General features: G+C 34.7%; 1 protein-coding gene across 1 annotated transcript; it reads right to left on the bottom strand.

Annotated features, from left to right (window-relative positions):
* Positions 1-262: 262 nt before the first annotated feature.
* LOC136986891 (diacylglycerol O-acyltransferase 1-like) lies at positions 263-19,949 on the bottom strand. The gene is made up of 15 exons (XM_067284521.1): positions 19,744-19,949; positions 17,626-17,713; positions 14,528-14,568; positions 13,522-13,607; positions 11,964-12,016; positions 11,793-11,895; positions 11,584-11,724; positions 10,813-10,887; positions 8,337-8,440; positions 8,158-8,238; positions 8,021-8,065; positions 6,407-6,519; positions 6,125-6,278; positions 3,242-3,304; positions 263-1,695 (listed from the first exon to the last, which is right to left on the bottom strand). Exons 1-15 carry the CDS (start codon positions 19,848-19,850, stop codon positions 1,540-1,542), a joined length of 1,410 nt encoding a protein of 469 aa, XP_067140622.1. The 5' UTR covers positions 19,851-19,949; the 3' UTR covers positions 263-1,539.
* Positions 19,950-24,086: the final 4,137 nt, after the last annotated feature.

Raw genomic sequence — 24,086 nt, 5'->3', positions numbered from 1 at the left:
TTCCCGGGTTTGGTTTTAGGTTATATGGCAATGCAACACGTGGGATGCCTCCAGGGAAGACTTTTTATGGAAAACTGGTCCTCGGGATATTTAGGTATTACAAATGTGAAGAAAAACGCCATTCGGTCAGAACCCATAACCATCTATTGATGGTGAGAAAGGACGTAAGGCTGCAAATTCTATTATTATAATTTGAGAGGATGAAAATTGTCACGTGTGCAACTAAACTTTTTCATGCGAAGACAACAAAAGCGCACACAAATTTCGTCATATTAAATAACAAATTTATTTTCACTGCTAATCAATTGCATAAAATTCAAAATTACAATTCACAAAAACCTTCATTTTACACAACTCCGTTGCATAAGTACATATGGTGGCTTCACTTACAAACATATGAGGTAACACAGCAAACTGGACAAATTTATGCCTTACAATTTGCATAATTAATTGAAAATTTATTTTATAATAAATGTAAGTACAGTTTATTGCGATTTGTCGGTTTACAGACTTTTATTGTGGAAACAACATCGAGTTAGGTTTGGACGGGTTTTCGATCCGTTACGCCACGATTCGCAAAATATGTACAGATTTTCTGATTTGGTTTGTACTTCAAAATGCACCCACACACTTCTCGAAACAATTATAAAGGAAGAAATAATGCTTTGACAGAGGACAAATTGTAGTAACTCGAAAGCACCGAAGGCTTAACGTTTCCATATTTTGGCAATTCTTTGTAGTTTTTCCGTGGTTAAAGCATTACCTCTCGCTTTATTTGCGCAACTGCATGTTAATTAAACTCCGTAACGTTTGGCACATTGTTTAGAATTTAACAGTTAATATCAAAGAAGAAACATCATTTTAAAAAGTGCGAAATGGCAGCCTATGGGGTGTCCCGTAAGTCCGAAACTGCGGGAGTAGTGTCAATCTTTGTGTATTGTTTTACGGGTAAAGCACGGTGCCGAGTAAGGAGGAACAAATTTGAGTTATTTCGATGGCAAGGACATAAAATTGGTGCAAATGGTTAAACGGGTGCATTTGGACTTTCCACCGATCACCCGGCGGCCGTGAAACTCTTCGGCAACTTCTTTCCGACTGCAAATCCTCACCATCACAGTAACTTAAAATTATATCTTCTTACTCGGCACCGTGCTTTACCGAAAAAAGAATAAACAACAAGTGATGTAACTCCTGTAGTTTACTACAGGACCCATAGACTTTTAGGACATTTTCATGTATATATATATATACACACACACACATTTATCTTCAATCTTTTCAAGTATTTGAGCTCGTTTGTGCTTGATGTCGAGCCAGACACGATTGATTTCCTTATACAAAATTTTTATAAAAATTTGGGAAATAACGAATTTCCACTCGACCGCATTTCTTTTTCCCGATAATTATTTGAACATAATACAAAAATATTCGGTCGTGGCGGATAAACGTAAATTAACACTCGAACTAAAAAAAAGTAAGTACTTCCTTAAACGTAATGGGGTCAGATATTTAAAGAGGAAGGTAAAAAGAACCTCCATCTCAGGACGTGGCGTCCAGCGTGCCGTAATGAATAATGTAGTAATCATGGTAGTACATTAGTATACATAAAGGTTGACCGATTATTAAGGAAATCCACACGGCTATGTTTCCGTACTGATTGTGCAGGTAACGAGACACAAACATGGCAAACGGCACCTGTTTCCAACATAAATAAAATTTATTACATTATTACGATAAAGCGAAGCAAAACGTAGCATATTTACACACTATCGATCTACGAAACCGAACTCTTAGATAAGAGGTACTTAATGTCTATCTCTAACAGTGTTGATAGATATAATGGTCCTTGTGCTATACTCTCGAGTACAGTTAATGCCTCATGTTGCCGACAGCTGGCGCAAGAGTTGCTATTAGGCGAGAAGTTCGTTTATCTAGTAGAATATGAATGAAGATTTTTTGACGGCCTACGACACCCGTCCTTTAAAATATTCCCCGACATGTCTTTCTTTTAGCCACCATGTCATCGCTAATCACTATCACTGTCAATATCTAACAATACCGTCTGAACTCTTGCCATCCTACATTTACCTATTTTATTTGTCATCCTCTAATCTCTAAGTTATCATGTGTCAGTAAATATGTTGCCTAAATAGTTGGAATCTCCTCTTCTCTCTAACAGTCTATATTTGAAATTCGAGAACTAAATCTACTGACTTTTAATCTTCCTCTCAAAGCTGTTTCTAACTTTTTTGGCTCAACTTTAATCTCTCTTTATCTCATTAATAAACACAATATAAACTGTGAACAACATAAATTATAGTAGTTTGCAGTGAGAAAAGAGCTATAATATATCTAATATTAATAAATAAAAAAAGATATGGGCTTAACCTTGATAAACTCCAATGCCATCTTAAATCCTAAATCTCTTTTTGTAACACTCTAAATCTACCCTATCTTAACACATGGTTTAACATTTCCATCATTTAATGTATATAATTCTCGTCGTTCCTTTTCTTCCCGATTCGGAGCGCTCTCGGGAATCCCCGAGACATCCCGTATTAATAACGGTTTAACTATAAATTTTTTGACTACGTTTTCTTGCCCTTAACGAAAACTCCCAAAAATATTTTAAAATGAACACAAATTGTAAGCAACAAATGAACAGTCTAATCAATTTAAATCGACAGCCAAACTTAGGACTACGCACGATCAAAGCGCTCGAAGCGGAGGAAATATTTATTAAACCAGAATAGTAGTTTTACAGCAATTGCATTGCCAAGAACCAGTATATCTATCGACTCTGACACGGTTTCGTAAAATAATTTGATATTAGAGGCAATCTTATTGGATTATTTCTCACAATGAAGTGTAATATAAGTGACACAAGGCTTTCTTTACATCTGACTTCTAATCTACTAATGAAAAAAAAAGAATTAAATAGATGTAAAGAAAGCCTTGCGTCATTTATATTACACTTCATTGCAAGAAATAATCCAATTATTTTATTAATTACACATACAAGATTAAAGCAGCAAAATAAATGGTACTGTTCTGTAGGCATTACCAAATCCTAGCATTATTCTATATGCCTCCACCTCCTCTTAGTAAATCGTAACCCGCATGCCCACCCGCATCCACGTTACGTAATTTACGGCAACCCCGTCGCGATTTTCCCGGCGGAAAATATTACGTGTCTGTCTTACGAATGATTATCAAAATAAATACGAATTTTAACACTTACTTGTCCCACCATTCCGGTAAAAGCCCACACTCTGAACATTTTTAATGGAACGCTGACTAAATACTGAAAAAAAGAAAAAAGTTATCATAAAAATTAATATTTTGGTTTAATAATTTTATACGTAAATTTCAATAATAATTTTAGAACAAAGAATTAAAATCAGCTGTAAAGTGGCATTGTGTATTTAGAATACCATAGCTGCACGTTACACAAAGGACCCGCATTGTATACAGGGTGTCCCAAAAGTTTCCATACGTACAAAGACGAAATGTAACTTTACTCACAAAACATTAAAATGTCAGCATTAAGATTTGTATCAGTGAATTGACTGAGTAAGGAAATGGAACACGTGGGTGATCTGCCAACGAGGTAACTTCTAGTAGGACTTCCTATGTGGAAACTGGATCCTGTTTAGGTGTCAGGCATGTGAAGAAAACCCAGAATACTGGATGGTGGGCACGAACCAATGGGCCGGCCACCAACTACCGGTGTTCGACGGTTTTATTTATTCGGCACCGATGGACTCGATTTGTGTCGACGTACGGAGACTTTCGGGACACCCTGTAGAGTCGCCGACGTATTTTAAAGAAACTTCAAAAAGCAAGCATAAAAAACCAAGGCTTCAGTTTGATTTCTTAATCCATTACATGCCAAACCAAGTTTGTCGACAAACTCAAAGTCGGTATCCGACCGTCACAAAACTTTGGTAACTGGGCCTTTTGCTACCGACTATTTGTAACATATTTTCTTGTATTGCATGGCTACAATATGAGAGCCTTTGTTAATAATTTTACTTTATTACGTATTTGATAATACGTCGAACGGGGTATCCGGAAAGTTACCGAGCGGCAGAAAATTTGCAACGACGTTAAAATTACACGTGCAGTAGTGCACACGAGACTAGTAAGTTGTCCATTCGGTATCGTATAAAACTTAGGAAGCACCAAAAATGAAAATAGCATCTGTGCAACAAAGAGTGATTCACATTTTGTGAATCACTTGTCATCACGCTATGCAAGTAATCTACAAGAGCCATAAAATCACGGTTGCAGTGGAAGGAGGGATGACGGATATGTCGTAGCACACACAAAGAATTTGGATATTGGTCGGACGTATGCATTCTGAAATTGTAATGGACGAGTGCAAGACAACAAATACGGGTCAACCACCAATTTTCTAACACTCTTACTTCCAAAACCTTACCAAACGATTTTACTAGATTGATTTAAGCCATTTAATAACTCGACATCGTATCTCAAACCTCGTATTGTATGTCCCCTATGGCCGTAAAGCGTTACGGATTATAGAAACCTTAAATCGAGCCCGTGTTAATTGCAAAGCGATGCTTACATTCGACACCATTGAAATGTTTTATAAACTGTAGCCGAAGTTAAATGTAAGTAAAATAGAAGGATTACCGACAACTGTAATGAAAACAACACACGGCACCACTGTACATTTTATTAAGATTTGCGTACGCCATCGTTCGGTTATAATAAAGCATTACACTTAATAGTTATCTTTTCGGTCATCTTGTATTCGAAAAGCCGACATTGAAAGAGAATATTAGAGAAAATAAGGCATGCCATTCATTCATAATGAAAAAATAACCATAGATTAACCAAGGAACCCTTCCGTTAGACAGTTCTTTCCGTCCATCCATTAGGAAACAGAAACCATCTTCCCGAAAGATTAATCTTTTCAATTCACAACAATTAAAATTTTTTCTTACTTACCGAGCATTTTTGACTTAATTTATATACTTTCTGTGGCGGATAAATTCCACTTTTTTTTATTCAATTTATAACTGAAAAGAAAACATCTCGCTTCTTTAGTTTTATATTAAATACTTATTTATTTATACTTATTTTAACAATAATTCTGTCAAAATAACTATAAATAAAATTCGAATTATCTCGGAATTAATCCTCGAAAATTTTGCGCGAACCTTTAATATTTTTTCCCAAATTTTTATGCCCCTCGAGCACTAAGAGAGCCTTTTATTTGGGCCCTTATGGGTTTGATTAGTGCAACATTGACAGATTTGGAGAACTTACTCGCCAAAATAACTCGACGAAAAAATAATATACAAGTCTTTAGAACTAAATACAATGTATTATAGAATGCCCAGCTTTATAGACGATTTACATTCTGTTTTTGAGAAATAAATTAAATTTAATAGAGTATTTTGTCGATAAAATGCATATCGGTTCGATAGTTGTAAGCGATAGTTATAATATAAAATATAAGGCAGTTATATAAGTTAAAAAATACATTCAATATTAAATATACGCACGTACAGAGACAGCCCGTAAGTAAATAGACACCTCCCAAATGTCGACAAACGAACGACACAATATTAACTCCAAAAATATTAGCCGCATTGGAGAAAGGTCTACTTCCCATACGTTTCGGTGGGCCGACGGACAAAACTCGGTTCGTGGACGACGGATCCCTCGTCCCTCTGCCAGAAAGCCGTCCGCAAGCATCTGCCAAGTAGTACGCCACCTGGCACGAATTCCGTCGAATGCGCCCGGAATCTGCCGGATCGTGCAACGTGACGACATTCGCAAAAGCCCACTTCTTGCAGATAACTTTTAGACTGTGTGCCAAGCGAGCAGACATTTTACTGCAGAAGATAGCAGAACTTCTCGATTCCATATCCGACCATCTTTACGGTTTGAGTATACACATATAATATTAATATCATGTAGATAATGGGAAATAAAAGACAGCGTCTGAAAATAAGGGTGACTATTTACGTATCGGTTGTCTCTGTACACTAATCCAGTATAATGTCTAAGCTCAACAAAAGTTACGAATATTTATATAAAAATAAGTAATAATAAAAAAAAAAGATTATATTAAAATTTTGCTTCCGACCTCGTGAAAAAATGCGGAGACCATAAATACTATCATTTTAGCTCTATCTTTGGTTAAACCTTTTCTGACCAGCGGTTTATAAACGTGACGCACGCACCATCTATGAACGGGTATGTTCCAATTCTGCCAAAAATAGTGCACCGTTTCGGCATTCCTACATAGAAAGAAAAGATATTGTATTGTTTATATAGTAAATATATATTCGTTAAACGAGCAATTTATATATATATATATATATATATATATTGCTCATTTAACAAATGTTTTGAAGTATTTTCTTACCACCAATCTCGATAAAACTGTCGATCCGCAAATCTAAGTATCTCGGCGACGGCGTTAAGGCATGAATGAAAATACCAATAGAAGAAAATCAACCAAATTAGATGATTAGGAACCTGAAATTTGTAAGTTCGGTTGAAAATTATGGAAATTTTCTTACGTTTATTTTACATTATATAATTTCGGTACTCTAATGCATTTCAAATTGATTTATTTTGTCTTTTTCACAGGACAATCAAAATTAACGAGTAAGCATTCTGAGCTCTCTGTAGAAAGAACTATTGGACAAATTCAACCAAATTTGGTATACGCACTGTCACAAGTACCGCAGTTTCGGTTTTCGGAAAACATTTTTCTTCAAATTTGGCAGAATTTGATGCTGTCGTGAGCACATTACATATGTTTTCTAACAAATTTTGGATATAAAAGGAGTTACAAAACATTCTTTGCCACGTAAACAGTCGTGGCACACACTTTGCCCAATCGTGTGCTACACATTAAACTCTTCAAAGATATTGCACTTTGTTAGAAAACATTACCAAGTTTGCATGTAATACACACATTGAAGAGATGGCAGGGCCAAATTTCACACCGACGACCGAATTTTTAAATAAAATTTTTTCCCAAAAATCAAAACTATACTATGTTTGGTACATATATCCAATTTAGTTTACATGCACACTACTTCGTACCTAAAATTAATCCAAAATTAAAGTGCTTTCTATAAGCCGAACGTATCTCGTACCATAAAAAATCCTATTGCCAAAAAACTGACTCGAAAAGTATGACACGTAATATAACGGCGCATCTTATAAGGCAAAAACAAGATGTATTATATAAGGTTTGCTATTACTCGTGATTTCAAGCAGCCACGAGGGACTTAGATTTTATCCAGTGACGTAACATACAGGGTCTTACAGAATGAATACTACCATTTTAAGCTCCTGTAATTATGTTATTATCCGAGAAGTATGCAACGTACACCAGTCGATAGAGTAACCTTCAGAGTTTCGTCTACAGTTTGTATTCAAACATGTCATTGTCTGCTATCTCTGGGAAGCCACAATACAGGTGTTTCGTGTTCTGCACTTTGCAAAGTCAGAATTGGTCGTCATTGTGCAATGCCAGCAATCCACCGGAGCCACAGAATTGTGCCGCCGTGGCGACAGATGTGCGTGCCATAGTGAGAGTAGAAAGAATTTGAGTATTGGTCGGATGTGCGCCACATGACTCGAGGTGTACACGTTGAGAAATTGTAACGAACTAACATAAAACTCTAACAGTTTTCCAATGTTTCAATGTACATTACGACGTTCTTGGATAATAATTAACGTAAGTACAATGATTTAAAATAGTAGCATTCTTCTCGGAAGACCCTGTATTTACGGCGGAAAATCAAATGAAAATAGAGCTGGCAGAAAGTAGCTCAAAGGTCTCGGTAATGTCACAGAGTCCAATTCTTAGCGCTGCCAAACTTCTCTCGCTACTTATAAAGAGTTCGTTTCATTTGTTCACTTGGTATATACTGTATGTATATACCAAATATATACTGTATGTATGTCAAATTACAGTAATGTGCCACCTATTGTCAAAATATCTGAATTAATTACAACTTACCGATAACTTTAGAAGCCTCTCCAACATACGAGAATAATTCATTTCCTGTAAAATGCGGATTCGTAAGGGTAATGTTTATTGTTTATTTATTTAATTAATAATTTACCCCACAATAAACAGAAAGAACGAATTTATACCTTTAACGGCTTCCTCGAATTATTAATGGTCGGTATAATCCACTGTTGAACCAATCCGAGAATCAATTGAACAAGAAATAACTGTAAAGTCACAAATACGCAACGGTCGACTTAAATAAGTTTAACAGACAAGAAAGCTCACCGTATGAATTTTTATTCGATTAAAAATACCTACTTACCATTTCGAGTATTCTTTTGGCTAGAAATCGCTTGCGTATTCGAGCCGACCGTGGAAAATTTAGCTCGTAACACAACGTCGGCGCCAGCATAAAATAATAAATGTCTAAAGAAAATATCTGTGTTAAAAAATTTATATTATTTAAGCAATCAAATAATATAAAACTAAAAGTGCACATTATCTAACAAATAAGAATAATTTACTAAATGTGTATTAAATAACTTCTAGTTAACCATTCAAATTTGTTTCTTACAAAAGGATGCATACCGTATTTACTCAAACATAAGACACACTTTCATGTTTTTATCTCTCTGAAAATGGGTGCCTTAACCAACTCGAGATCAATTTAAACCGCTCATTAACATACATTGGAGTGATGGCAAGAGGTCTTGTCACGAGGACGAAAGAACACGAATATTCCGCAAGAAAAAAGCCGACTACTACGGCGTTAGCGAAATATGCAGGTAATGAGGAAGTCCACGTGAAACTACGGAACGCTCAATTGTTACACAGTGTCGGATAAGGCACAGCTCGAATACCTCGAATCACTCGAGATCTGCCAGGCAATTAAAAAGAGAGTTGCTATTAACCTCGAGAAAACGGACACGGCACGGCGTGCCGTTTTTGAACTAGACTCTGCCGACAGAAACTCGCATTAAGGATAATTTAAGTTATGGAGGATAATTTACGTGAAATTAATTTATTATTTATTCGGATATTTTAAAATATTTTACATATTTTGAAATTATGTCCCGAACGTTGCATAAATTTTGATGGTATTTGAATTACATAATCAATCCAAACTTTTAAAAAACATTCTATTTTACTGGCCATTTGTTTGATATCGTCGAGACCCGAGGATGTCTATTTCACGTAGACGAAAACATTCATAAGAATTTTTCTTTTTTCGTGACACGACTGGTGATGGTTTGGCGATTGGTATATTTAGTTTAAGCTATTAGCGAGATTGAGGCCGAAGTTTTAAACGCGAAAACGTGTACGTCGGACGTTCGGCGCCGCTTTCCCACGAGCCTAGAAGTTTGACAATGACGTTTGGAAAGTCGGTGGAATCGTGCTCGACATTCCAAATGCCATTGTCGAACTTCTAGGCTTACGAGATAGTGGCGCCGAACGTCCAACGTACACGTTTTCGCATTTAAAACTTCGGCCTCGACCTCGCTATTGGTATGTTAGTTCTTCACCTTCGATTCAAACTAAACAACACGAAGTAGTCTTACTTTCGTTTAATTAGTAAGTTAATTTGTTATAGAATACATTACTACAAGCCACAGATAATTTATCTATATCAGATATGCAAGTAATTTATTTTTTTCTTTCGATATTTTCGTCTTTTAATACCGGGCAGACTTGTAAACAGTGCGCTGCCGTATCGAATGCTAGAAAACGGCAAGCGGAGAGCGACGACGTTATCGGATATTGCTTTTTCTTTATTATTACTAAAGCTAGTACACGTAGGCAATAAAGATCGTATAAATTATAATTTTTGTAAGTATTTATATGATTTCAGGCTGGACATTCTAGTCTTAATTATAAAGCCTTGAAGTCCTTGCCCTAGTTGCATAAAATCAACACTTTCTACATTCCTGTTCTACTTATCTGTTGATATATTTATCTTCTTGTTATTTTGACCTTATCTTAAGCTTATCGGTTACGTTATAAATTAATATTTAAAATACGACGATATTGCCGTACATAAAAAGTATTAAATTATTTAATTTATTCTTTATATAGACACCCACCGTTGCCGTAAATAATCGGGCTATATTTTGGAAACTGTTTTTCAACCTTTTTCTCATCACGGACTGGTAAAGTTATGGATAACTTTATGCAGACCAAGTAATTATGTGCAACTATAAATTATGCTTGTTTATTAAGCTTAAATATGCTTATCTAGAGTTACTGTACGTAAAAAAGTACGTACAGTACTGTAGATTACTATATAAACATCACTCAAAATCAACTGCACCACGGTTAGTAGAGCGAAATATTTTCTGCAGACCGGCACCAGTCGTTAGACCAACGGTTGAAAAACACTGGTATAAGGAACCACTACAACTCGCTGGTATTATTATAATTGAAACTCGTGAAGGTGGTTTCACTCGTTCGGTATTTGCCGACCGCCGAGGAATTGCCTTTTGTCAAAGCACGTGTTCGTACACACGTACGTGCTTGCCACACGATCCAATACTCGCGGTATCTCTCCATAAAAACCAATGCTCGGCAAGATTGTTGCGAGAATTAAGAATGTTTGTTCGAGATTCATTCCCTTCGATTCGGCACAATATACAACCACGGAAGAAGACAAATATCAAATATTTGATGAATGAAGTCACGATATAGTAATTTTTATAAGTACAAAGTTTGATTCTGTACTTTGAAATTAATTTTTCTAGTATTTCGCACACACTAAACTACACATGTTAAATTAAAAAGTTCTATAAATAAAGTTACTTCACCTCTAAACGTCAAGTTATCGGGATAAGATACTTGATGATAGTGTTTAGAATCTCCATTCGGCAAATCTAAAGGTCCTAAGCAACGAAAAATTTTATTTAATAACATTTAAAAGATAAATATGTGTAAACAAACTTATAAATATTTAACCTATAATTTAGAAAATTAAAATAATGTACAAAAAGATCATCTATAACATTAATTTTAATAATAAGATTGCATGTATTACATTTCATAATTGTACAGTTTAATAAAAACTGTCGTACAATAAATGATCGTTAAACAGTAAAAATTTATTCTACTTTACAACTTTAATCGCTTTATATTAACAAACAATTTGGCGTAAAAACGAAGTAAGTTTAAGCAGGAAATGCCGACTTATCTCGAGATTAAAAAACAATTGCAAGAATTTTCCTCCTATTAGTACTTTTTTTTTGTTTTTGAAAACAGTTTCCTTATTTTAAATTAATTATACTTATTTTATTAAATAATGAATAAAATCGCTACGCTCGACTCTCTTTTAATCAAACTCGGTCGTCCGACTTTTTTGTTTTCTGCCCCAAAATTTAACCGTACGACATGAAACCGACTTCATAAAAAACTGTTCTTAAGCGCTTACAGGAAACTGCATTGTATAAATTATCTCGAGATGAAAGAAATGCAAGAATTTTCCTTGTATTACGAATTGTTTTTCTTTTTCGTAAAGTTTCCTCGTGTTAAAGTTCAAGTAATTATATTTATTTTAACAAATAACGAGTAAAGTTATACTCAACTCTCTCTTTTAAACGATCCTCGTCGTCTCGTTCTGTTCGTCGCGTGACTTTTCTGCTCTCTACACCAGAAGTTAACCATGTGATACGAAACCAATTTCATAAATACAATACTGTTAAGTCCCAGTACCACCGAAGCACTAACTGTTGGTGGTATAATACGTTAATTTGTATATATATCGTCGATAAGTTCGAAAGTTACAAACTCTTACCCGGATGACAGTCGAGATTATATACAACGATCGGTGGCCCCACCACGACGGCAACCAGGTTGAAAGTTACTAACGTCAGACAGATTTTTTCCGGTATTATTCCCTAACGAATGTATAAATGTTTATTCGTTTCCTCGTAGCTTAAGATCGGAATCATTAATAAAATCTCACCTTTAACGTAATGATTTCAATTAGAAAAGACAGAATTATGTACAAATTCAAACCTGAAATAAGAAAAATTTGATATTTTATAAAGAACTTTCTTAATTAACCAATTCAAAATTAATTACCGAAGTATTAAATGAACACAATTCTTTAAAATTATATTGAAAAGAAGAAAATAGTAAATGCATTATAATAAATCGATACGTCAAAAGAACAATGCTAGGTGCCCGTATTTAACTTATCAATTGTTTTTCACTAACAATAACCCATTCATTCCTTCTATTAAATGAACAGATACATGACAATTTTCCTCTTTTCTGCATAATAATTTCAAAATCAACAGCTCATATAATATAATACTCTTACACTTCTAAATTGCTTTTTGCATGCCAAATTCAGAATTTTATACCTTTTCGGCCAACGAACAAATATTTTTAAGATATCGCGGCACTCGCTGCCAGTTTCGGTTCTTTTTGCCGCGTGGATCTTATTCGCAATCGCTACGAGTTCGGCCAGGCCCGTAATAAAGGCGGTCCCGGTCACGAAAGACGGAGACAAATATATTGGCGAGTGAACCACTCAAAAAATTTCAGAGATTGCTTATTCAGATTAGGTTCCAGATCCCAGGAATGACAGCCGACGTCTTAACCGAAATCACTTGCAAAAATTTATTTTTACGTCTGTTTAATCTGTAAAAAATCAGACCACCGGAATTAAGCCGGTAATGATAAATCATTTTATCGCTTGGTTCCCACGGAAAAATATGAATCAGTAGGAAAAAAGAAGGTGAATCAGAAGGAACAACCGGTGAAAAATGCTGGTTGGTGAAACTGGAAACGTGATCGGGACGATAAAAGGGCGACAAGAGAGGAAAGGGGGGCCGGTTACGTAAAGTCAGGGTGACAGTGTGTGTGTGCGCCGAAGTCCGACGGAAACCCAACCGAAAGACCACTTTGACCCCGGACCGACCCGGATCACGAGGTATGACCCAAATTCGTGTAAACTCTCCCTCCGCGGATTTGAACTTAGGCGACAGTTGCTCGCCTCTTTGGTAATTGTAACGTTAGCCTAAATAAATTGTTGTTGTTGTTGTTTTATCCGTTGGCTATGTCTTTTATTCGGGTATCGTCACCGCCGCTCTACCGTCGAACCCATCCACTTCCTCCACTCGCGTAACGCGCAACTCATCCGAACCGCCATCTTGACATGGGCAGGTCTAACGGACCTGTTAGCCGAGAAAAGGAGGAACGAGACTCCGTCCGCCTCCCGGCACCCACAAATCTATAATTTTAATACTGTATTGTTTGGCTTTTGTTCAGACAAATTTGCACGTAAGCTAAATAAACTGCAGTTTAGAGCCCGGCATTACGAGTTTACGGCTTCGGGCCCTGCATTTTCGTGTCGTTATTTGACGAACGGAATGGTCTGTTTATGTTATAACTTAGAGCCACGAGTCTAAGTCCCGCTTGCCTTTTGTACACATTTTTAAGAACACACTTGTTTAATTATACTCCTAGAAAACATATGTAAAATTTAAAAATTTGATTGATAAGTAAAGACATACCTAATAAAATAAGTACAGACGGTGAACTCGTGGGCTTTTCCATAAAAACTGTAACCCACGAAACTGGATCCACTAAGATACCGTACCTAATTAAAGAAAATCAGTCGTGTGAATTTCATTTTATCGGTAAAATTGACTAATTAAATAAAAAATACTCGATCAAAACTACCATCTAAGAAATAATATAATTAAATTTTATTAAATACCAAAACTTCTAGTATACAATTAATGAATTCGTAGACGCGATTGAATAATAGGAAATACAAATATTCGATCTTTTCTCATTTTCATCGTTATATCTCAAAAACTTACTATTAGAGAATAATAATTCTGGTGTTTCCCGATTCAGGACAACGGTCTGCATGCAAAGGTACAGAGGAATTTTCTGTATATATGAAAATTGTTTTCGTAGACGCGATCGACCGTTTAGAAATAGAAAAGAAAATTTTTTGATTTTTTCTGCTGTTCGTCATTATGTCACGATAGCTTGGGCGAACTCACTCGCCCCGGGCGGTGGAGGGGGATGGCGGGCGGTGAAACTGACGATCCCCGCCTGCTGTTGGGAATCGCCCAACGGCGATTCCCAACAGTCGTAGCTTTATCGGAGGTCCGCAGGTGGCGTGACGGTCCGACGACCAATCGGCGGATACGCATTCAAACTCAACAGTCGCTTCCTTGACCATCTTTTTGTAACGGCAACCATTACCAGTTAAAAAAAAAAAAAGCGGGAATCGTGTTCCTGCACGATTCTACCCGGACAAACACAAAATAAGTTGTAGCTATGCGTCGATTCCGCACGACACGTCCGAACGCGTAAGCCGAACAATAATGTGGGAGGAGTGAGTAATCAAGAGTTGCACGGTGCTCAAACAAAAGATAAATCTACGAGATTTGAAAATCGCGTAACTCCGGGTTCGCGTAAGTCGAGGTATTACTGTATTGTTAAATTTTTAATCGCAATTGTTAAAATTGATATACTGTATTGAAAGATAGCAATAGATCTTACTTGATAATGTTTTCAAGGGCAACTCTTGTATTTGACAAGACCTGAAAATGTAAAAATGTTTGCCTTTAATTACATAAAAATTTGTGAATTTGAATCAAGATAAGATCATAATCAACTTTTAAAAATGAAAATGTTTTTACCCTTATGTGTGACGTCAATAACCTTAAAATTGTGTAAGTTAAAGTACAGTCAAACCTGTTTTTATGCGGTCTTTTTTTGTGCGGTATAGTTGGCGACTAGTCTCGTGCGATTTGTCATGTCTCACGTTGACTTATTATAGCTAATAAATGCATAAATGAACTTATTATAGTAATATTATTGCATGAATATGCGAAAAATGAAATAATTTATTTTTTAAGTCAACAAAACACCACCTGGACAAAAATATGTAAAACAGACGCTAGACAAGACGATGCAGTCAAGTGCTGACATCTGTTGTCAATAAATTCTATTTCGTACGGTTTTGAGTTATTTTCTATGTGAGACTTTTTTATGCGGTCCTATTGACCGCATAAAAAAAATATTTTTTAATTGTGTTGCGAAAACTATTTTTTATAGCCACTCGTGAAGTTTTGTGCGAATTTTTTATGCGGTCCCTATCCACCGCATAAAAACAGGTTTGACTGTATTTCGAATGTGTCGGAAAATAAAACTTTAACTTATTTAAAATATAATAATAAAATATATATACATAAACTTAGATTATAAGTGTTAAGAATCACAAGCAAGTGTTGCGCAGAACCCAAGCATTTTCAATATTTACGAAAATACCAAAGCCGACCACTGCCGTACGCTATCGGACTAATGACGGCTGTAATATTAATAAATAAGCAAATAATTTGACTCCGGAGGGAGACGTTACGTATTAGTAGAGTTGTTTGTTTATATTTACGAAAATATCATCACTACGAACTATAGTAGAACAAGACTGAAAACAAAGTTTTGTACAACACTTACTTGCAATTTTTAACACCAGTAAACCGAGTTTATGTATTGCATTATCCTGGTGTACACGACAGCAATTTTTGTAAATAATAATAAATATGTAGATGTTATCTTCCTTATTACTTTTTAAGTATTTGTTATCCGATATACAGGAAGATAACTGCTATCATTAAAGTAAATAGTTAGAAGTTAAAAATGTCTATTAGTTTTCGTACAATTTTATAAACTTCCGTTTAACTTTTGTTAAAATTAATTGATCTAGTCCGAAGCGGGACTCAAACCTACAGATCCACTTGCCGTTGGACACGTTGCTAGTTACGTTACCTGGACCTCCATCCAATCTCTGCTTCCAGAACAATTAACAGTTCCAGAGAGAGGTACGAGTAGTGTAAAATTATTCTTACTCCACACAGTAAGACTGCATTTCTCTCTGACTAAACGGCATAAAATTGCCTATCGGTTCACGGATCGCCTGGCACGTACGTAAGCCATACTTTGAGAATCACCATTCTGGAACATCATTATGAACTTTAAAGTATAATGCATGTAACATTCTAGAATTTACATTTAATATAGATTCTAGAATGTCATTACAAGCATTTTACTTTAAACCTGGCTAATAATGCAGTCAAAACATTTGTTTATTAAATATCTGGACTGGTTTAGTTTACAATTATTGTATGGTAATTTAGTATAATTTTTATTGTACGTGTAGCAAAGTTATTAGCAAATACTTTTAAAAAAAATCAATCCTCATTAAATATTTTAATATAGTTCTAGTTATTAATCTTCATTCTTTGTAATGTTTTATCCGAGTTTCACAAGTGAGGAAGGTACTTCCGGCGGTTTGCTATACTGCCTGCGTATATTTTATAAATACAGATATACGCTACTTAATGACGGGAATATCTTCCAAGAAATAAATTGTTAAGCAATCATCGTACGGTGTTCTCGAACGAATATAAATAGTTAATCTACTACTCGTATACTCTACACATGTATTACGATGTTAAGTAATTATGTATCTAAACAAAATGTAGAAAGGTTATAGACTATAACTTCGTGCATGAAATAAAGTATAGCAGTCATCACTGTATGCCGCTGTATTCCTCCATATTACCTGTCTCATTATAGAAGTGTCTTAATAAAATTGTCAACTTCCCTTCATTATTATCGATTTAGTCCCCGAGACAACTTAAGAAATAGTGTTTATGTACTGTTCACGCAAACTATTTCTTATAAAAGCATGCATAGTTATAGAAAACGCACAATAGACGCATCTACAAATTGTTCGGCTCTGTTATAAACTTACCGAACCTGTCGTATATGTGGTCCGTCATTAATAAATCATCATTAAGTGGCATATATCTGTAAATATTATTTTTTATATTCAAAAACTTACATCTGTATATTAAAAATTTCAGCAATACTTCAAGACAGTTTTCTTTAATTATATAAAAGATAACTGTAAAGTAAATCACAAATTAATCAAATGTTAATGCTGAATTCATCAAGCCATACTAACAATAATGTCATTAACGTGTAACGACATTAAATTTAATTACGATGCCAAATGTATGCATTTATACATTGGGCACTGAATACGAAGCCACGAGTCGTCCCGCATTTCCGCTCGGCAACAGATGGTATTACTGCTCGCTCGCAGATGTCCGTTTTTGGAGACTTCTCTGCCTATTGCATAATCTTCCGCAGAATCCGGACCGCTACATTTCTGGACTTCATTTCCCCAGATTTTGGGCTTTAGAGTATTCTGGAAGAAAAGATCAATCCGAAGTGAGACTCGAACCTGCAACTACTGCTACCTTGGGCAATTAATTGAAAAGATATAACCATACTAATCTATTCTTCCAGAATACTCTAAATTAATTAAATTCCTGTATTTGTTAAATTGAATATTAATATGATAACTTAATCGTCTACCTTTAGTCCAAATTACTTTATATCTATATATTTAATTAGCCAAGTTATGGCATGACGAATTTGTCATTATCGTTTGATTAATACATAAAAGATATTCGGCACCGGTATTAATTAGTGTGAGTAGAAAGGATATTCGCACATCCAGATCTCAATTTTTAACATTGTTTAAATAATAATAATACTCAATACTTAGTCTATATTTCCATACTTACCAATAATATTATGCATAAATTTAATAATCCTCTATAATTTGTATAGCCGCTCGACGAACTAAGAAGGGAATCTTGAGGACTGTGACAACTGAAATACATAAATAATCATTTTTTAAATTTTGATTATATTAAAATTGCATTCCGAACTTATTAACATATCTATCGCATGCAAATATATTTCTAAATTTTAATCAATTACTGGAACAAATGTCCTAAAATCTTGGCTGCGGGACACAGTCTATACACAAGGGTAGACTACAGTCAGTTTCGGAGTAGTTAATAAGACTATTAACACCATCACAATAAACCTTTAAATCCAGAATATCTAACTTTATTCGACGCTAACTTTATTGGCCATCTTTAAGCCCTTTTTAGAGTGTCAATTTCCTAGAGTACCCATTTTCTCACCCTTCCTCCCTGTTTTATACAATGATTTAAACCCCCTTTCCTTTAATAACGTATACAATATTTCATGGACTCTCTTTAAGACCGAAGAAAGGATTTAAAAACTTCTGTAAATATTTTCTATTTGACAGTTTATCCGTATTAATAAGTATGCCTATAAGATCAAATTCGTATGCCACTAATACTACTAAGCAAAGTCCACATTGACAATGCCTCCGTTCCCTCTCCTCCACCGTGTACAACGTAATCGTCCTTCTTAAACCGTACACATAATTAAAGGGCAGTCTCTCAAGGATAACATTTTAATTTGTTTCGTACATCCAGCCCGTGTCTGCAATTATAGTAAAGCATGCTACAATCTTTTCAGTATATGCACAGATGTATGCCTTTTCTCATAATGTTTTGAAATTGAATGTATTTATTACATAACTACAGTTTAAACAAATTAAAATTTTGGCTTATATAAAATTTATTTACTTCCGCTTATTCAGCAGAAATAGTTCTTCAAATTACACTGTTTACACGTTATAATTATCATATTTCATACGGTTTATTTTTGGAAACGTTAGCTTCACATTCGATAAAAATAAGTGGAAGTTACTTAACATAAATAATAAATTAAATTAAATTTCATGAAATATAAATTCGGCATTTTATATTTTAGCATTCGGAATATTTCGTTATACAAAACCTCATTTGTCTAATCTTTTCCGTAACGATTTGCGGCGACGGAATTTATCTTCCATATAATACGATTACATAATACCAATTTTTGTTGTTTCTATAGACGGATAAATGTCGAAATTAACTTTTAAAATCTTATTGGCTAAGAAAAACAGCAATAAATTTGAATTTTAAAAAGACAGCGTTTAAAATGATAAAAATTAATTTGGCAATTAACTCTTATTTTTATTTTAACGAGTTTAAGAGGTACAAATGCAGCTCCAAGACCTTTCTCAGAGCCGCAGATTCCGTCCATGGGAGGAAAAAAGTCAGACGCGCGTAACTCTCGCGAGATGCCCGCGAAAGTGCCCTATCCAGTCGAAGACCCTCAAAAGTGAAAAATCTGGAAATATTTCTTGAAACAGTGCTAAAAATCAACCATTTTCCATATATATATACAGTATATAGATATACCTTGAAAGTAGTTGGTGCATTGGTGTTTCTTGTGTTTTATAAGCTTTCAGCCATCTCCTATAAGGTGGAAAATGGTTGATTTTTAGCATTGTTTCAAGAAATATTTCCAGATTTTTTCACTTTTGAGGGTCTTCGAAATTCTGGGTAGGGCGCTTTCGCGGGCGTCTCGAGAGAATCACGCGCGTCTGACTTTTTTCCTCCCGCAGACGGAGTCTACGGCTCCGATAGGCACTGCAAGATAATGTAATGTATATATATATACATTACATTATCATATCTTGAGAAGGGTCATATGTAGACCATCAGTTCCTTTGATTTTTTTCTCTGATAAGGTACCAACCCTTGTTCAGAGCAGCATCAGTGCCAGCCGAGGAGGTGGAGAAAGGACAAGAACGTGCTTCAAATTTCTCATTTTGTTTATGATAACACCAATTATAGATTAAAATTGGAAACTAAGAGAGAGAGAGAATTCCTCCGGAAATTGATTTATATGCAAACTTATCACAACTCATTGGTCTTATCTGATCAATTTGTGAAAGCAAATGGACAAATTTAGAATTCAAGAAATATTCTTACGGTTGATCCGGTTGATTTTCCCTTTGTTTCTTTTCTCTTTCGGCCATTTCTTCCATTTTAGTAACGCTCTGAGTCCTCCTCAGGCGAACGTCCCTCGTATTCTTCATAGTCACGTTGTCTGATACTCAACCTTGACAATTGCGGGAAACTGTCACACACTCGGCACGCTCATGGTCAAGCTTCGTTAACAGGTGGCGCCAGCGGCTATATGTACGAAATATAAATAACCGACTCGACGTCACGTGACTGTAGATTATCCTAGTTTATTTTCGACCCGATAAAGTAAATTTATAATTTATCTCGAGTTATATAATATAAATAAATGCTTTAAACCCTAAATATGAAATAATGGACGAATCTGTATTATTTATAAAATAAAAATTTTAAAAATGAAAAAAAAGAAAAAAAAACTGAAATTTCCCTGAAAAAGATAATTTGTAATTAAATATGAATATATTTAGTTAATATTAAACTAATATAATTTATAAGTGTCGAAATAATTTTATATCCGATTAATTGGATATTTTTCCCCCTGTTAAGAAATAATTTCCGTAAATAGTTTTGAAATTTCCGCATTTTCTCCGGAAGAAATTTGAATTTTTCCCTAGAATTGTCGTTGAAAAAATTTAAAACTGTAGAAAAGTTACGGTTTTATTAATTGAAAATTCTCCTTACTCGGAAGAACCTTGCAAAATATATTTATTATTAGAAAAAAATGTCGTTGTAATTACAAAACCGGTTTTTCTTTATGCGTAATTAATTACTTTTAAATCCGTTTACGAAGGACGTCCCTTTATAAAATTCAGAAAATACAAATCTAAAAATGTCTCCGGTCCTTAAACCAATTTGTTTTTTTTATATTAACTTTTTTACATTGTGTATGAGTAAACAGGCACCTCCGATAACGTCCACCTGTAAACGGCGGCCATATTTTCGGGAACTTTTTTCGATTAGGCCGCCACTCTCTACAAGCTTTTTATATGACCCATAAAACCTTTACAACAATTGAATATATAGAATATATAGCGTAAACCCTCAAACAGCCTGTATACAATTGGATTATAAAGGGCAATACCTAATACTCGTATCAACATCTGGCTCACTCCAACTGCAGTAATACGATTGTTAGACAATTGAACCTCCCAATACTCTAGACGCGTCAGCTGACTCCATAGACAAACAGTAACATTAAGGCTTACATTCTTCTTTAGTTACACGAGTGTGAGCCTTAATGTTAGGCCCATAATTCTAGGCATGTTAAAAATCCAACAATCTATACAATTTCTCCACTTTACAGTTCATTTAACAGGATTCTAGAATAGACATTTACCATAATCTATCATGCCATTATTAATTATAAGGAATAAGACAAAGAAATGAGTGCCTATCAGTAAATTATTGTAGAATTAATTAAATTTCCACAATAGTCAATTAAGCCAGTTACAATTGTGTAAACTGCCATTATCTTAAAAATTGAGAAATCAAATGTGACCTATGAACGAATTTAGATTAGAGTTTTCGTCACAGACAAATGTTTGTTATAGATAAGAATTTGCCAGTAACTTTATTATAGATATATCACACGTCTTACCACCGATCTTCCGATTTTTTCTATAAAAAAATTAACATAAAGACCCTTTATAAGATGACAAAACCATAGTTCATTGGTATGACGTAAGCTGTATTTTCTTTATTTATTTATAAATAATTTATCTACTGCCGTGAAATAAGAAAATTGATATAATTTTCTTATTTTGCTGTGTGTGTAGCTCATTTAAAATTCCATCTTCAATGCTTTGTAAGGGTCTTGCTCCATCGAAGCGTAGCCATATCCATGCTTTACAACATCGTTTTTGTTTTCTATATGAAATACTTAAGTGCTGACTTCTCGAAATACTATAATATAATAAACATACAGTTTTTTTTAAAGTTATTGTTTTACTGTACACGGTGACAGTGCAATGAATCGTGAATTATTCTGATAAATACCCTTGTTATTTTAAATTACAATACAACTTAGTGTTTTGAAAAGCTCGGAAAATTGATGAATTGTTTATTGTGTTAACCACATCCTTTGGGTGATTTAAGAAAAGGACAGAAATATACGTGCTTCCTGTCACTCGTGGTACTATTTGTTTGCAGTAGTGTGACTCACTGTTGAATATTACAGCTGAACAAATGCATTCTGATAAATCTCGTTACACAAGTATTGTCACTACCCGATTGTTTTCTATTATATTAAAATGTATCATTTATTCGTATATTCTGCATGATTTTAAGAAAAATTGTGTATAAAATGGATACATTTATACATGGTTTTCTGTAGAATGAATGCTATTATTTTAAATTACAGTAGAGTCTCTTCATAGTCCGTGGTAACACGAAATTTTCGTGTTGAGTATGCGATAAAGTGACTGGTGGGCCTTGGTATAACGTGAGTCGGTAGTTGTTAAAACATTGGAAAACCGCCCTTTCACAGTGCTTGTTGCAATATCTGAGTTCATACACGTGTCGCCGATACTCATCTCAAACCTCAAAATTAAGTTTGTTTTGCCTTGTGTGTGTGTGTGTGTGTGTGTGTTTATTTCGCTTAATATCTCAGGAGGGGGTGATAATAATGGAACCAATTTCGGCACGGTAGCTTGTATATAAGGGACATTGATGATATTAAATTTTGGTTGTGAAAGGCGGAGAGGGAGAGATAGAAGGTAATCATGTGATATAGCTGGAGACTGGTCGGACTTAATTAATGAAGATGATATTCATTACTGGCATTTACGGTATTGTATAAAACTCATTCCTACCCTCAGAATTAAGCTTTTTGTCATTCGATAATAATTAAAAATATAAAAAGTTTTCTATAACAAAATCTCGTAATAGATGGCGCCACACACAATTTTATTATTAATTACATTAATAATGTAAAAGTTATTTTTAAATAGAATTTTATAACAGTCGGGAAAGTTATGCAACTTGCTGCCGGAGGTTTTTTGCTTTCAACTTTTTATAGAAGGTGTTTTGTTAAATATATTAAATGCCAAAATTAATAGGAGAGTCGAGGTAGTTCTATTATTGGTGCCTTGGCCTACCCATACACACCGCTAAAGATTTAATGTTTTGCGTAAAAAATAGAACACGCGATAATATATAAGGAGGTCTGCATACAACACTGCCGTTTACAATACAAAATCATATGTTCAGTATTCGTAAATATCGAAAAATTCTCTGATATTTATGGAGAAGATTTATTCACTAGTATTCATTGGCGTTTTACGAGAGTGATGTTAATTAGGTGAGTGCTATTGCGAGTTTTGATTATACCGATTCGAAGAATTTTTGTTGCTTAGTTATGGCGCCGGAGTGATACAAATTCAAAATCCAGCACATTGGCTTCATTCCTATTCTAGGAATTACTAAAGAAATAACAATTTATGCTTTAATTTTCAAAATACCATAGAACCTATCCTTATGTTTTATAAGGATAAACTTCGATATAGCGTCAACTCCATAAAGTACAGCGTATATTCATAAACGGATCTTCTCCACGGTTCACTCATTACTACGTAAAATTCGTATTTTTAGATGTCATTCAATTTAGCGTTACGCTCGATTTAGTACCAGTTGTGGCGCTAAATCGTAGTTTATGTGAACATTTCCCATTTGGTTAAAATCAGTGGCGTAGCGAACATAACTGGCGCCCCTCTTCCCCCTCCAGAAACACATATAGTTTGTCTTGAAGACCATTTGGGCGCTCCTCTGCAAGTGGCGCCCGGTGCATGATACACCCCCTTGCACCCCCTCGCTACGCCACTGGTTAAAATGTATAAGCTTAACGTTAATTGCTGATTTTGATTACGCGGTTTTACGATTGCAACGTGTGGTAGCTTGTCATCCTCAACGAGTCACATTTTCCCCTGGGATACGAGTTTCAACTAATGTTTTCCCTCTTATGTATGGCTTGTAACTTTAATATACCAGAGCAAAAAGTGATTGCTTGATTTGAATTGCATGGAGAGCGTTGCCTAGTAAAGCTGCTTTAATACATCTTTATCCGGCTGCAAAAAAAAATTAGCAAACCAATGAATGACATAGTCCGCTTGAAATGAAACGGGATATGCCATTGTTTGCTTATGCAGTTTTGTTAAAGCCGCTTCTATGATATTCCTATTGTTTAAGTGTCTCACTCATGTTGAGATTGAGAAACGAAGTATGAGAAACTTGAGAATATTTTAAGAAAATATTTATTGAAATTTTTTATTATTATTCTAAGAAAGGAAAGAGAATTTCTAAGGAAACGAACATAGTAAATATCAGTTTTCAAAAATTTCGGAGAACTTTAAAAT

The sequence above is a fragment of the Centruroides vittatus genome, unplaced genomic scaffold (genome assembly GCF_030686945.1).
Source record: "Centruroides vittatus isolate TY-2023 unplaced genomic scaffold, ASM3068694v2 scaffold_1209, whole genome shotgun sequence".
Classification (NCBI taxonomy): domain Eukaryota; kingdom Metazoa; phylum Arthropoda; class Arachnida; order Scorpiones; family Buthidae; genus Centruroides; species Centruroides vittatus.
The sequence above is the reverse complement of the archived record's forward strand: the minus strand, read 5'-3'. Positions and strand labels throughout refer to the sequence as shown.